Here is a 16,978-nt window from a genome sequence, read left to right as displayed (position 1 = left end):
CCTTCTGCTGGGGACGATGAGGAGATAAGTATCATGTTACCATTAATCCGCCAGTTTTTGATAAAGTGTAACGCGTATATATTTTAATGTATAGTTGAGAGTGTGACGCCCCTGCAATGCGTGATTTATTCTGATCATTCTGGTAATTTGTCTGTCGGCCCTTAATATTCTGACTTCTGTACAGGTTTTCCTTGTTTACATCAGTGCATGTAGATAGTGATGTGCTGTGCATGCAGAGTTCCCGAAACCAATCCAAAATCTGTCGGACAATTGTCCTGTAAATATTCAAAATTTACCGGACATTTGTAAAATTTACCGGACATTAAAACTATTGCAAAAATATGCAAACTAAAATAAAAAGAGTTGTTTAAAAATGTTTCAGACTAATTTATTCAATTTTTTATTCAAATCATTCAAACTCCCTTTCAATTTCAAGAACAGTTTCGTGTATCAAATAGTTATGTAATTAATTCTTCTGGCTGCTCAATGTCACTTTCACTTTCTAAAGTTTCCGACTCATCAGTTTCTTCCTGCACTATGCCTTGCCCTTCTGTTTACTTTTCTTTTTTTGTTTCTGTACTCTTTGTTGCCCCCGGTATCCATTTAATCGGCCACATTTTTTCGAGATCATGATCAAATAGGATATTGACTAACGTGTGTAAAAGAAAAAAACATGTAAATCCGGATTAACAACAACGCATGTTTTTATATTTTTAATCGCATTTTATTGAAATACTCAACTAATAAATTATCTCTGAATTAAAATAATTAACAGTTTTAGACTTTTTGTCTCGTAAATTGTTTTTTTATACAGTGCCGGTCTGTAAAATTTATCGGACATCTTGACCGATTAAATTTAGATTTTACCGGACCAATTCAAATTTTACCGGGGATCCCCGGTGGACCGGTGCGTTTCGGGAACTCTGGCATGACATGGAATGTACAGAGATTGTCAACAGTAACATGCACATCTTTAATTTACTTTGTTACCTAAAGGGTCCTCCACACCCTAGGAAGCAATGTCAATGGAATTTTTTAGCACGGGATTTTTGTCATCTTCATTTCACAACTTACTTCATCAGGATAATTTAACAAAAAAGTTATGAAACTTTGGAAATAGGCAATTTTTTGTTTACAAACAAGATGTCAAGGTAAATATGGGACAAAAAATTATCTTGGGTCATATATTTAGGGCCCCCAAGGATTTGCGGGTGCCCTATAGTAATCACTCTGTCCGTCCGTCCTTCTGTCCGTCCGTCTGTCACTCTTCCGTCCACAAATTTCCTGTTTTTTTCTAATAACTTTTTTTATGGTTGCCCAATCAAGTTCAAATTTGGTATGGTAGTTCAGTAGGCAGAAATACATATTTTGATGCTAAGTTTGGTTCTCTATGTCTTCTGGTTTGGAGCTGGGGTGGTGGGGTAGATTCCTAACTATGCATAAGAAGAATGGGCAAAGAGAGATAACTGCTGAGAATGAATGGGCAAAGAGAGATAACTGCTGAGAATGTTACCATTGTATACATGGAAGGCTGTGCAATATTTGTCCTTTGGGATTAATTAACCTTCCACAGGAAGAAAATCCTAAGCTTTATCTTTATCTGTCACATTGAGATTAATTACTGCACTGCCTGTGTCTGCAAATGAACTTTGTTTTGAAGTTAAGGTCAATTTTGAATGATGTGTAGTATTGTGTACATTCTTTGAAATATGGATTTAAAATATAATATTCATATTTTATTTTGGTTAAAATACCATACACAATCATTTATGATAATTTATTGAATAGAGGCAAAGCCTAGGTATCATTGCATTGGTATCAATTCTTTGTTTTTTTAACAAATTTTATTTCATCCCATGTTAACCCACTTTATCCCGTGGGTATGACTCATTGCATATTTGTTTGATATCCCACAGGTGTGACTTTACAATGGGATTTGCGTAGGCATAATGAAGTAAAATAATGTACAGTTTTATAAACAGTGTAAACATTGATTGCGGTGTATAAAACATGGGATAAATAGAATCTCATATGATTTGTAGTATAATATGATTTTTATCCAACTTGTGTGTTTTATCCCCTCACTAAGGCTCAAGAAAAAAACACTTTAATTGTTGGATGAAAATCATATCCAACTACAAATCATGAGATCCTATATATTCCAGTTCTTTACATCTTCTGCCTGGCATTTATTTTTCATCATTGTTAATATAAAGAGGATGGAATTCAAAGTTTTTTTCACTTCTCTATATTAATTGTCATAGCGGGGCCCTTCCTGACTGGTCAGTTTTCTAGTTTTTATAGTGAATAATTTGTCATGAGAATTTGTGGAAATGTATATTATCAAATATGAAAATAACATCTACTTTACATGTCTGATTACTATGTTCATCAAACAGTTTCAGCTTTCCTGTCGGTTATATTATGCCTGGAAAGCATCATAAAATTTCAGGTGTCATTGTCATTTGTAAAATTAAAAATTTATAAGTTTCCAGGTGTCATTGTGAAGGAATTTGGATGTTAACAGGATGGAATTTAGGGGAGAAAATGCTAATATAATAGATCTGCCTGGAAAATCAAAATTTTCCAAGCAAAGTTTATTAGCAGAAATCTGTCTCTCCTCGCACCCAAATTCCATCTAACATTTTATGACTGAATTCCATCTCTTTTACACTTGAATTCTGCCTCTGTATTACTTCTAAATTCCACCTCATCTTTACCCCAGAAATCTGTTTTAACAGTCCATTGAAGGCAGGTATATTGCCTTGTATTCATTCCTATTTAAATTATAGGTAAACAAAAGACTAGAAGTTAATAAATCAGAATTTAGTAACTATAATTATATTCTTTCAAAAAAGTGTAGGTTCAATATGACAATCATACATTTTTAACAAATAATTTTTTAATATGAAAATTATAACTAAAAATTATATTTATTCTGAATAATAATTATCTTGATTTTACACATTTATATAAACATTAAAGCATTCAGCTTGTATGATATCTATAAATTTACATGGCATGAAAAATCAACAGTATGTTCTACATGTAGTTGTCAACATTAAAACAAAATTACGGGCTGCTTTCAGACACACACGATCCTGCAAGTTATCTGTTGCTGCTGTCCTATTTGTTACTTTGTTTTGAAAGCGGCTGCTTTCTGGCATAACTGATCCTTTCTATAATTGCATCATTCAGTTGTTGCTCAGTTGGATTGTCAAATTCATTTGTCTTTTACCATTTCTCTACAAATTAATAGTTAAGTATAAACAAGGATAAATTATGTGCAGTATTTGAAGATCTTTTTGATCAATAAATTGAGTGTTAATCTCCTTCTTTATGTATTTCTACTATTAACACTTGTCCTGCCAGGGATGCTATATTAGATAATGGCATCAGTTGCTGCCAAGATAAAAATCTCTATTATTTTAAGCGCGACAACATTGTTTTAGAAGGAAAATTTGTGGCGTTTTGTCGTGTAATTGATTAAACTTTGCATAAACTATTGTGCTCTTTGGAATTATTCCTTTATTTTTTTTTTATAACGTATATATGTTAATGTGTTTATCAGCCAATCTCATCTTTTTAAATGAAAACAAGAATAAAATAAATAACTTTATTTTCATATATTAGTATTGATCTTCAACAACAAACAATAAATAGTGCCCATACGAAAAGTTTCAAGCAAAGAAAAGGCGGACATTATAGACGGAATCCGTCTGAATTAAGCAATATAAAAGCACAATGAAGCTTAGATGGAAAACAAGCGAAATTCAGATGGATTCTGAATGGAATTCAGGCGGGAAAATAGACAGATTATGTAAATTAGTCGGCTTTAGAATTCCGCCTTTAAAAACCGCTTAAAAATTCCTGCTAATGCATAGGCAGAATATTAGACAGAATCAGTCTAAAGATTCCAGTTAAACATTCCACCAAAATATTCTGCCAGTAAATTTGCAAATCTACAGAGAAAAGGATCAACAAAAATTGTTCACAATAATACATGACTTATTAATTATACATATTGATCAATCATCTATTCATACAATTTAAAAGTTAATGAGTATGTCAGATTGAAGTCTTCAGCAGATTAATGAAAATTGTCCCCTAGATTTCATGTAAAACTATTTCCCTCTCTCTCTTTCACTTATTGCTTACTCCACTCTCTTTCTCCCTAACTCTCTCTCTCTCAGCTTTTTGATGTCTTGGTTTTCATCTTCTTCCTTTCATACGACTCTTAATTGCTCCGTCACTGCATCATTCACATCTTTCTCAGCAAAACTTCCTTGTCCCCCATTTTGCTGACACCAAACAGCTACATATTCTGAAAAATAAATTGATTATTACTCTAATTTGTTTATTTTTTATCAAAAATATGTTTTGTTTCTGTTCTACAGCTCATTTGACCATTATCAATATAATACTATTGAATCATTAAATTTACTAAATAATGCTGCTGATGTCAATACTTTTCAAGATGGTCATTTTGGAAACATTTATGACTGGTCTTGTGTCCCGTTCTTTAGATTTAAGCCCCTGGCCCCTGCTGGATGCTTATTCCTCCCAGGTGAATATAGCTGGGAGCAGTTTTGCCATCATGGTAAAAGCCATTTTTGATGGATGCCCTTTCTTTGCTGCTTCCTTGGCTTTTCTTAGTGCTTCTCTTCTGACACTCAAGCTATGGCTTGCAAGTAGCTGTCATCTACAATTTATGCCAAATTTTTATTGTAGAAAAATACTATCATGTTATTAAGAGAGAATGGAGAAGTTAAACTTCAAAATTTTATTTTTTTATTGTTAAGAATAACTTTTGTAAAGTGTTGAACTTACATGGCCATGTGAAGTTTCTGGTGTGGTACAGTGCTTTCTTGGGGATCTTCATGGGGTAGCTGGCAGGGTTGTTTGGGGTGACATTGTGGTAAATGATGTGGTGCTAGGTGGTGATGCCATAGTTGTGTTTTGTAATGGCTGTGTGACTGTGTTCTGGAGTGGAACAGACTGAATTTGTAATGATGGTATATTTGTGTTTTGCAATGGCTGTGTTTTTGTATTTTGTGGTGGAGTGTTGTTGGTTTGCAAAAAACTTTGGGGAGTTGACATGAGTGTGGCATCCTGCAATGGTGTGAAATGTTGAAACTGTGTATTGCATGTTGAAACTTGCTTTGTTGGTGTTTTGAGTGTAAGTGCTGGTGCATCTAGTACCATGTTTGAAGTTTGTTCTGGTGTGTAAGTGCCATGAGTGGACCATGGAGTTGGTTGGGTGTAGTTTGAGTACGGAGTCCAGCCCGATGTTTGTGATGTCAACGTAGGCAGTTCCTTGGTGAGAATGTTATATGGTTTGTCTGCCATCTGAATAGATACAAAACAGTTAGTGCTGTAAATATATATATGCATTTAATAATTAAAAGTGGGTAAAATCTAGGTATTCACTGTAAATTACCTGGTAGTTGCTGACTGTCTGTCCAGACTGTTTCTTGGCCTGTTCCAGAATGCAGGGATAGACATTAACTTTTAAATTCACTCAAATTTTGACATGCCCGAATCTTAAACTTGGTTGCCCGAATTCAGTAAGAAGAAAAACACTGTATCAAGCGGTATCAAGTAACAAACAAATGTAGCATCAATTATCAAGTAATGCAAATTTTACAGAACAGTCACTGATTTCTTCACAGTTTTTACACTTTTATGTGCCTTTTTTCAAAACAGTTATTGTCAATGCACAGTTAAACTTTACACTGTTTACACTTGATAAACACTTCGTATATCTTCTTTTCTGAAGCACACTGTTTACATTATTCCCTGTTGTCATTTTTCATGGGCCAGTTGCCAGTTGGCTTCTCCCATTTGGTCAATGTTGGATACTGCTTTCCTCTTTCTTGATCGTCGAAATTTCCCTATAAGTTGTCTGCACAACTGCATCCTAAGTTAATCTGGGTCCTGGATGCTGTCCGTCCACTTTTGGTAGTGATCCGATGATTGGCAGATTCTTTCATGCATGTGAATGCATTGACAACAGAAAGGTCTACTAAGAACCACAGCAGATACTTTCACCATTTTCAGGATTTCATTTTTACTAGGTGTTGTTTTCTCAAAATATTAATCGCAATTCTAAGCTTGGGTTTGGGGGATTTCCAATGCTATATAAGGGAAATAATGTTATAAATAGGTTGAGTTAACATTTTTCTCGGTCCATGTCATTGGTTTTTCTCAACATATGACTTAATTAGCTTCTGACCAATCACATCTTATTTAACAAAGGTAAATCATACGCATATATCGGGGTATGTGTCTTTGCGAAACATGGTCGCCACAGTTGCTTATCAGCAGCTGCGAGAATACAAGGCATTTAAATATAGCCGCATATATGGGAGTCTATGGGTGACAGCGGTTATATTTAGGACGCATATTAGCGGTTGTGCCAGTTAGAGAATTAATACAGTTTATCTAATTCCTTAGGTAAGGGGCCACAATACGAAACCCAAGAAGGAGATGACGGGCCACAATACAAATCCAAGATGCTGCTGTTCTTATACTTTATAGAAATTAATAAATATTAAACAATGTTTAATCACTCTTTTCAAGCCTGTTCTCTGCACTTCAGTATCAAATCCATATGTGAAACTGTTAATGATATACAAAACAAAGTTTCTACGGCTAGTCACTTATAATTGGTAGTCTAAGGGGCAGCATTCTTTGATTTGGATTTAAGGTTTAAAGTTGGTAATTGGTGATCCTTGTTTTTGCATAGGCTACAGAATGGAGGAAAGGGCAGTTGTTTCTTCCACATCTTTTTGAAGAGTTATAATTATTGCAGATTTCCTGTCCATTATGTAAACATTGTACAGGTCAACTATTATTGCTTCATAGTGATCTAGTTTCTGCGGATTGGAAGAGCTTGGCACATACTGCGATTGTGAAGCTTTGAAGTTGTGCATATAAGTCTCCTTTAGTTATACCCCCGCAAACGAAGTTTAGAGGGGTATATTGGTTTCACTCTGTCCGTCTGTCTTTCTGTCTGTCTGTAGATGCTACTTTGTCCCCCCTATAGAATTTTTTATTACTGCATGGAACAGTTTGAACATTTGTACATATGTTGAACACCATCTGAAGATGTGCACCTGCAATTTTTTTTAAGATCAGACAAGATTTAATGATTTTATGACAGTTTTCATTTTCCTTATTCTATCCCCTCCAAAAATAAATCCCACTCTCTTGACTATTTGAAGGACATCCTTGGAAGTCCTGAGATATCCTTTATAAGTCCTGGTCCTACTACAGAAGGAAAATGCAGGACTTCATACTCCCATACTCTTGTAGGACATATACATTACTCAAAAGTCCTGAAAAGTCCCACTTTCATACAAGCAATTTTTTATGGCTTACGGCCATCTAGTTGCCGGATAATCTTTACGGCAAAGAGTTCAGTTATCTGAACATGCGCGACAAAAAATAGTTCTATTCGATTGTTGCAAAGTTAACTGTTTGTTGTTCATAATAAATATCTTTAAGCAAGATTATATTTTCCATATGTTATTATCACTTATGTTATTGTAACCAATATGAATTGACTTTATTTAAACAAACTCGAAATCTAACGCGAATGAATATTAACTGCAGTGTTTTCCCTAGGCCGTTTTTGCATAGAGTTATAGGCCCCCGTCATGCATCACACAGTGCCGCCATGCTTTCCGCGATGCATACTTACATGTATTATAAGCAAAAAATCTTTTCCCAATTATTTCAGATCCTAACAGTGATAAGTAAATGTAAAGTTGTCGTTATTTCGTTCAATCTTCATAAAAACGTTTGCACCCGCAGAGAGCGTCGCTAACTTCGATCGACATCGATCTCAGCAAGGGGGGAAAGTGTTTAACGGTTAAAGAACTGAACTTATGATTGAGATATATTGAAACTGGGATTATAAATCGGTAATAAATGCATAGAGGGGCAATTACTACTTGTTTTAATATAATGTGCCTTCTTCGACACCTCCGCCGAACCTCCGCCATTATCGAATGTTGGGGATTTTCCAAGATCTAAAAATAGCACAATGTTCCCTCGATGGACTTACCTTGGTTGTGCTATGATTGAACTGTTTATTTGTCGTAAAAATATTGGAAACTTGAGACCAAATGTACTCAAATAAGGAAACAATATGCAGTTAAGCTTGATTGCAAGTCATATACGGAAGCGATGTCACATTACTATAACATAGAGACATCGTATAGTATGCCTCTGAAAATGACTGTGTACACATGTCATGTGAAGAGAGACTGACTGCAAAGTTATAGTGCAGTAATTAATTTTAATTAAATTTGGTGTCAAAACAAGTTTGCTGTAATTGCATAGTTCTGCCTTTCTTGCCCCCCCCCCCCCCCCCCCCAAGAGTTTATCTCTGTACAAAGGGAAAAAAATAAAACAGAAGGTGTTAGAACTGCCTTGTGAATCTATATTTCTTATAAAAGCTTGTGAAGGTCAGCCTCTTTAAAAAGTAGAAAAAACCCAGAAAAATATGAATAAATATACATTTAAGAAATACAAATAAAATGGAATAATACTTGTTGGTGTAGATTTCATGAGAATTCATTAATTATAGTACATAACATGCAGTACATTTCATCATTTGGTTATATTATTTTTACGTGTAGTGATTTCGCGCTGGCTGTGGTGCTGTTACGTCGCACCGTGCACCAACTCTCGCGCAAGTTCATAGTGCTTAGGAATACAAGGTATACTGATATTTGAGAGCATGTTGGTTTTAAGTGTTATTGTGTCCTATATAGTTGAATGAATTTACAGTTAATATACTTCAGTCGTTGGATAAAAGAAAGAAACAAATTGTCTCATATTGGAGTTTGAGTCTGACATCATCATTATTATTTTATGCAGTCTATGATTTTCCTAAAAGCAATGGTGGTTTCAATCAGTTGATAAAAGAGGCGTCTAGATTTCAATCCTGTCTGTTTCGGTCACTAAGGTTCGATCAATCAACAAATGGGGCATGTTGATATTGGTCCTGTTAGTTTTTATAGATCTATGAAACTATATGTAAATATAGTCATATCAAACCCGTAAGCCATTATGGCCCTTCAGGCCTTTGATTTTAGGACTTTCTTTTGTTTTTCTGGGCTGCATTTTACAAAAGGACTACGACAAAGTTGTAAATATTTACAGCCTCGTAAAATGATCTTTAAAGAACAAAATTGACATAAAACCATTTGTTTATAAATATTTCAATTCCCATAATTATATTTTCCAGCCATAAGAATAATTCATTGATTAGTTGGTGATTAATTATCATTCATTAATTTGGTCGTAAGTCGTAAGTTCTTTTGTAAAACGCAGCCCAGGACTTAATAATGAAATTAAAATAAAGAAATGTCCCACAAGATTCCTAAAAGTCTCACAAATGATATTTTCAGGAAAATACAGGACTTTATATTGTTTTTCAGGACTTATTGATGAAATTATATGCAGAGAAAAGTCATGCAATTGCCCTTAAAATCTTAAGGTGGTAATTACCGGTACGCCAGATTTATAATACATGTAGACTTTGAAGAGTGAAAAGGGAACATTTGCAAGTATAGAGTTAAGAATTAAACTCCAGCATATATGAATTAAAAAATCACAAAGGTCATCCTTTTTGGATTAATTTTTGTCTGGCTTAAAGCATTTCTACACAACAATAAAACAGCAATTTGTGTACTTGAATATTTCTCCAAAAGCTATTTACATCGATGAGAAATTCTTGCCATAAGAACTTTTCTTAAAAAGCACGTTAAATGAAGAGATTAAAATCCTATACTTGAACAAAGAATACTTATGTTTTTGAAATTTAGAACAAAACGGCTGTTTTTCAAAAGTATATTCTGCAAGTTTATAAGGCCTTAAAAAAAAGAAGTTGTGTGTTTAGGGTAACCTGACCTATTGACCTACAAAAATGCACCGATCCTACCATTTTTAGAAATCTATTTTTATCCAATTGTGATTTTTATTTTATTTCTATTAAAAACCCATTATTAAATATGACACCAACAAACATTCTTACGATTCATGCACAAAAAATAATATGATAAAAAAAAAATGATTCCCTACCTACCTAACCTAATTTTTTCATCAGTGTTACCCTAAACACACAATTTTTTTTTAATAGGCGTAATGTACGAGGGTTGTCCAAAAATAGCGTAGACAAAACACATAACTTAAAATTTGTTCACTTAAATTTCATTAGACTTCTATGTTTTCTTCAATGACCCTTTGGCAAACAATACGGAGAAATTCAAACCTTTACCTTAATTATTTCTTGAGAAAATGAATAATTAGTACCAACAAGTTTTGTCAGGCGGCGCAATGTGTGACGTCAAAAATGTCCAGTCTTTACGTTGTTGCTAACCCTCCACATCGTTAACGATGAAATTTACGTTTTATTTCCGAAAATGTCTTTGAAAAAATATTTTCTTTGAATATGTACACTGAGTGCACATTCAACATACATTTCTAGATTTTTTTTTCTAAGTATAAACGATCTAATGACTCCAAATTTGCCTTGCATTACTTGTTGTCTAACGTCCGTCTTATCAAAATGTTTCATTTTGACGCCCAATGGGTTTTTTTGTTCCACCTACTGTCATCATACTCGAACAAATATGTTCAATGTTGTTAAACTACTAATTCACAAAACGCATTTCTTATCGATTTAGTTACTTTTATTCACTTCAAAAGCCGCGTATTATTTGTTTCAAGGTCTATACAGAATTTTATCAGTTACTGCTGCGCCGCCTTAAACCCTGACGTCGTCATTTTATTACGAGTTAACTCTTCAACTTGTCACAAAACGCTCTATAAAATATTTAAAAGTTTTGTTAAAGCCAAAACATTTTCTGCGTAAATGATAGAATTATTATCATACTTAAATGTATGTTTTATGTGTATTTTTTCATTCGAAAAGTACTCTTCCTTGCAATTTTCATTTCATTATGTTGATTTTAACTTTTAGTTCTTTTTCATTGCGCCGCATGTCGAATTTCTGATCTAACATGCTTTCATTTCACTAATTTAATCTCAAACAATATTTGATTTTAAAACATTATTTGAATGCAAATTACTTGAACCCTTTCTGGCACAAATTTCATCTTCATGTGTCTTCGAGTAACTGAATAACGCCACTTGTCTACGCTATTTTGGGACAACCCTCGTACTTAAAAAAGTTTTAATGATACATGTATTCTTAGCAACTGCTAAACACTTGAAAGTGGTATTTAGGAACATAATCCATATAAATTTGGCAATCTTGCAATGCAAGTGTAATCTTTGTTTTCATTAAGAAAGAGCACGTTTTCACAATTATTTTCAACAAGGATCACTCTCTCTCTTGGGTGTCTCCCTTCATAACTCAGATAAGATGGTGTACTTCATTTAGAACATAGGGGCTGTCTTTATGGATCTGAAGGGGGCGAATTACTGCTAAGCATTTGTTCGTTGCATGGTGACGAATAAAATACTGAACTGCAGCAAGATTAATTCCGGTGTCTGAAGGGTCAGTTGTAACAACAAATGCAATCCTTTTTTAGCTCACCGAGACGAAGTCAAGGAGAGCTTATGCTATACCCTCGGCGTCGGCGTCGGCGTCCGGACCTGGTTAAAGTTTTTGTTGCAGGTCCTGTATCTAAGCTATTACTTGTCCTATCTTCACCAAACTTGCATGGGTGATGCATCTGGACCTACTTATGGACTTGAAAGACTTGGATGCTGAATCTGGGTCCTAAATTTCAGATGCTGGAGGAGGTTAAGGTTGTTGGACCAGGTTAAAGTTTTTGTTGCGGGTGCCCATTGATAGCAATATCTAAGTTACTACTGGTCCTAACTTCACCAAACTTGTATGGATGATGCGTCTTATGATACTGATGCACCTGACAAGCTTGAATGCTGAATCTGAGCAATAGGTTTCGGATGCTGGAAGAGGTTAAGGTTTTTAGAGCTGGTTAAAGTTTTTGTAGCAGGTGCCCTCTGATGATTATATCTTAGTTACTACTGGTCCTTACTTCACCAAACTTGTATGGATGGTGCGTCTTATGATACTGATGCACCTGACAAGCTTGAATGCTGAATCTGAGCTAAAGGTTTCGGATGCTGGAGGAGGTTAAGGTTTTAAGAGCTGGTTAAATAAAGTTTTTGAAACAGGTGCCCTCTGATGATGATATCTTAGTTATTACTTGTCCTTACTTCACCAGACTTCCATGGATGGTGTGTCTTATGATACTGATGCACCTGACAGGCTTGAATGCTGAGTCTGGTTTCGGATGCTGGATAAAGTTAAGTTTTTAGGAACAGGTCACATGTTTAATAGATGATAGTACTATATCAAACTTGCATAGTTGATTTAACTGTAATATGAATGAATCGCAGAGGTAGCTTCAGATGCAGAGCTTGATCTCCATTATCAAGGATGCTAAAAAATAAATCTTAGTTATTACAGGTCCTAACTTCACCAAACTTGAATGGATGGTGTGTCTTATGATACAGATGCACCTGACAGGCATGGATGCTGAATCTGAGCCATAGGTTGCGGATGCTGGAGGAAGTTAAGGTTTTAATTGCTAGTGCCCTCTGATGATGATATCTTAGTTATTACTGGTCCAAACTTCACCAAACTTGCATGGATGATGCGTGTTATGATACCAATGCACCTGATGGGCTTGAATGCTGAATCTGAGCCATAGGTTTCGGATGCTGGATGAGGTTTAGTTTTTTGGAACAGGTCACATGTTTTATAGATGATAGCTTGCATAGTTGATTTAACTTTATTATAGATTAAATGCAGAGGTTGCTTTATATGCAGAGCCTGATCTCCATTATCAAGGATGCTAAAGAAATCTCCTACATCACTCAAACCAGCTCGATAGATAGATGTGTTTGTTGATAAATGATATAACATGATTCCTATGATATAGTATTGTATGATATGAAACAATATTGTTTGATATGATACAATATAATATCATATGTTATATTATAAAAAGTTATACAATACGATATGATATTGTATTAATTTTTTGGATATTTTATGATATGATATTGTATCATGATACTGTTATGTATAGTATTGTATATTATGATACAATATTGTATAATATTATATTGTATTTTTAATTTATTATTTTATCACATGATACAATTACATAAGATATTGCAAAATATTATATTGTATCCTATGATACAATATTGTATATTCTATAATATTGTATCATACAATATTGTATAATATGATATTGGTTTCAGTATTATAGAATTATATCACATGAAATTGTATTATATGATATTGTAATATTATATAATATTGTATCATACGATATTGTATGATATGATTTTGGTTTATATGATATATTATCTTATCACATGAAATTGTATTATATGATATTGTAATATATATTATTGTGTCATATGATACAATATGTATAATATAATAATGTATTTTATAATATTTTGCTTTATTACATAATATTGTATCATTTGATAAGATACAATGTTGGAATCAAATTATATTGTATTATATGATATAATATCATATAATGTATCAAATATGTTTCAGTGTCATTCAATACAATATCATACTATATTATACAATATAATATGTTTCAATGTTATGATGTATTATGTAATATGATATTGTAATATAATACTATATTGTATTATATTTTATGATATTGTATTATGTGATCAAATACAATAAGGTATAACACAATACAATGTCATATCATACATTACAATATCATATCTCATTATTGTTTATTACGGTATTTTATTGTTTTATATGATATATATTATAAATATGACATGATACAATATTTAATTTTATATCATTGTATTGATTAACATATGAACATATGATTATCATAAAAAAAATTATCAGATGATATACGATATTTTGTCAAAACAGAATCCATGAATATCCAAGATCATAAAGTATGATTTTCATATAAAATGATAAAGGTGGTCTTATGAAGGTGATGTCTCATAATGGTGATGCTCCGTCTCGGTGAGCTTAGTAATCTATGATTACCTATGTTTTCATTCGGCTATAATGTTCACTGTAGAATACCACATCTCCACGAACAATCCGAAGTGCTTTTGATATTCTTCCCAAATCACCTTCAGTGATCAACAATGCTTGGATATCATTTTCAAAAGGAAGATTTTCTGTAGACAGTTCTCAGCTCTATGTTTACAGTAACAGTCTTTCTACTAGTATCTGTCATTTCCTCTACAAAAGTTTTGAACACTGGTTTGGATATATATGAAGCATCTAGAGAAAGTCGTTTTTGAGCTTGAACCATCCACATTATCTGCAGGCAAACATCTCCTGTTCCATGAACGGAATCTAGAATGGAACCATTCATGTCCTGAAATTGGAAACAGGACCATGCCCATAATGGTTCGAACTTCCGAACATATGTTGTTAAATGGCACCCAACATTATGTAGGTTAAGAGTGGAATTGTTTGTAACATACAAATTTCCAAATTCTCTGTAAAATTCACTTAAGATGTGGTCAGCTCTCTGTAAATCATGCTCTGTGATCTTGTCTGATAAAAGGAGGTAGCTTCCTTCTACAAGGAGGCCTAAATGCTGCAAATATATTCCTCAGACAGAAAGTTGATTAGAGATGGAATGGATTAATATAGCAGCCACATTTGTAATTCAGAAGCTTTAAAATAATGGAGATTTTTTTCTAATTTTCTTGGTGAGCGAGAAATTTGATCAGTTGGCTTCATATTTGTTAATATTTTGTCAGCACTTTTAATGTTTTTTCGAACGAAGTAGGGTTTGCTTGAATTTGAAAGCGAAAACATAAGTGAGGGATTTGTTTTGGTCACTCCAAGTAATAAACCGTGCATATAATCAGGTACCATTCCATATACCATATCAAACCAGGCTAATCCCAGTAATAGAGACACACCTTTTATCCCCTTTTCCACATTCCCACTCTCCATAGATGACAGCCCATTCTGTTATATACCTATTAAGAACGTCCCACTGCCAATACTGTCCCTCTTATTAATCAATAATCCTGCTTCAAAAAAGAGGGAACTTTCAAGACAATCCTAGTAAATCCTGGGACTTTGTCTCAAGTTTTCCTGGGAAATCCTAATGAATTTTCAGAGAGGAAATATATTGTACACTAATGTTGAAAAGTAAGGGAGGTAATCCTTACAGATTTTATTAATTCTCTTTGCATCCATTTAGCATTTCTGGTTGATTATTGCATTGAGAGTAGAAGGATCCACTTCAAAATTTTGTTGCATGTAATCTTAAAAAAAAAAAATTTGAACGGCTAGTATAATTGTTTGTAATTTTTAATTTATTTACATAAATTACTACTATACATAAATTTTTGTAAAATCACACAATTTTTATAAAGTTTCCATGAACATACCCCAAATTGGATTTAAAATTGTCACTGGTAGGCCTGGTTTTGTTGATTTCTCTTGCAGAGTGCATTGCAAGGTACTTTGGTGTGAAGTAGAAGTCCAGCAAAGCTTTTAAAGTTTTGCTTTCATTTTTCTTGCACTTCCGCTTCAGAAATGCCAGCTTTACTCAATCTATGTATAGGGACTGTTCCTCAATAAGTTTTATTCACAGAGTTTGAATTACAATGAGATCAGTTGTTTTTTTCACAATCGGTCATGGATGGCGTTCAAGCTAATAAACAAAATATGTTTTTTTCATTACAATTAATAACTTGGAATAAATTATCTTAAAGTTAATAACTTGGAATAAATGATTTTAAAGTTAATGATTAACATGTGTAAATGTTGCATACCTTTCCATCTGCAGGCTGGAAAAACTGGTCAAGATGGATACTTTTCTTTTTTGTGAAACCCGAATACTAGTAGATTCTTCCTAGGCCTCACTTTGACTGCATGACTGCATCACATTTTCTGCTCCATCATCTACACTGATGAAGCTGGTTTCACCTTTGGTTACATTTTGTAAACTACCATAGTTTGAAAGTCTAGGAAGACTGAAGTTGTAGTTCATCCTAGGGAGATATACATCACTAGGCTGAAACATTTCTCGTTTAAGGTTGGACTGCTACCAGCGATCTGGAACATCTCTGATCTCCTTTATATTACCTTTCTAAAACATCAGGATTTCCCAGGAAGCCTTGAGACAGTCCCTATAAAGGATATCCTTACAAATCCTGCCTTCAGCTATGGTTAGGACTCCTGGAAAATCCCATGTTATCCTACAAACTTGTTCCTGTTAACTTGTACCTTTTCTGTAAAAATGATTAAAAATTATAAAGAAAACAATTTATTTCACATTTTACATATAATGCACAAAAATGTAATTTATTTCACATTTTAGATATGATGCACATAATCTCATAATTTTTTTCTGTGCAGACTGCATTGTTATTTGACCTACATATTCGTTGTAAAACTTATTCTGCCTGGTGCAAACAGATAGCTATACAGAAACAAAAGTCACACGGTTTCATGTTTTATTGTGTGGTACACATTGCAGTTGTGCAAAAGATTGGTAAAACTACAACAAATAGAAATAACAATTAACAAAAAAGGAAAGTGTAGACCCATTACTAAAAACCTTAGAAAAAATATGTAAATTACTTTTAAGACCAAAATGGCGTGCCATACTTTTAAGAATGTTTATCTGTATAATAAATTTCCATCTATATTAATACTTCAAAAACACAATTCAAAACTGAAAAATTAAAGCAATTACTACTATAAAAAATACTTACTTAGTGGTTTAAAGGCATGCCTCTGATAGGATAAAATAGGATTGACAAAATGTGACCCCACTGGTCAGTAAGGCTGACGGGAAGTGAGTGCTTGACCAGAACTAAATGGTTAACTTGTACCAGAGATGTTTATATTAAACTCAGAGTAGTTAGCTAGTACATAACTATAGACAACACAAAACTAGACCAAAAGCTCATCTAGCCTGTACTTATA

General features: G+C 33.5%; 1 protein-coding gene across 1 annotated transcript; it reads right to left on the bottom strand.

The window, feature by feature from the left end:
* Positions 1 to 14,070: 14,070 nt before the first annotated feature.
* On the bottom strand, positions 14,071 to 16,428 carry LOC136273325 (uncharacterized). Its single transcript, XM_066077760.1, has 4 exons — positions 15,820 to 16,428; positions 15,433 to 15,698; positions 14,688 to 15,306; positions 14,071 to 14,634 (listed from the first exon to the last, which is right to left on the bottom strand). The coding sequence occupies exons 3-4, from the start codon at positions 14,987 to 14,989 to the stop codon at positions 14,181 to 14,183; spliced, it is 756 nt and encodes a 251-aa protein (XP_065933832.1). The 5' UTR covers positions 14,990 to 15,306; positions 15,433 to 15,698; positions 15,820 to 16,428; the 3' UTR covers positions 14,071 to 14,180.
* Between the last annotated feature and the right edge of the window lie 550 nt (positions 16,429 to 16,978).

Source organism: Magallana gigas, chromosome 3 (genome assembly GCF_963853765.1).
Source record: "Magallana gigas chromosome 3, xbMagGiga1.1, whole genome shotgun sequence".
NCBI lineage: Eukaryota > Metazoa > Mollusca > Bivalvia > Ostreida > Ostreidae > Magallana > Magallana gigas.
The sequence above is the reverse complement of the archived record's forward strand: the minus strand, read 5'-3'. Positions and strand labels throughout refer to the sequence as shown.

Coding starts and splice junctions, on each gene's coding strand:
- LOC136273325 (XM_066077760.1), bottom strand. CDS start 14,989: ATGGAGAGTGGGAATGTGGAAAAGGGGATAAAAGGTGTGTCTCTATTA. Junction 14,635..14,687: donor AAAGCTTCTGAATTACAAAT/GTGGCTGCTATA, acceptor TGTCTGAGGAAT/ATATTTGCAGCATTTAGGCC.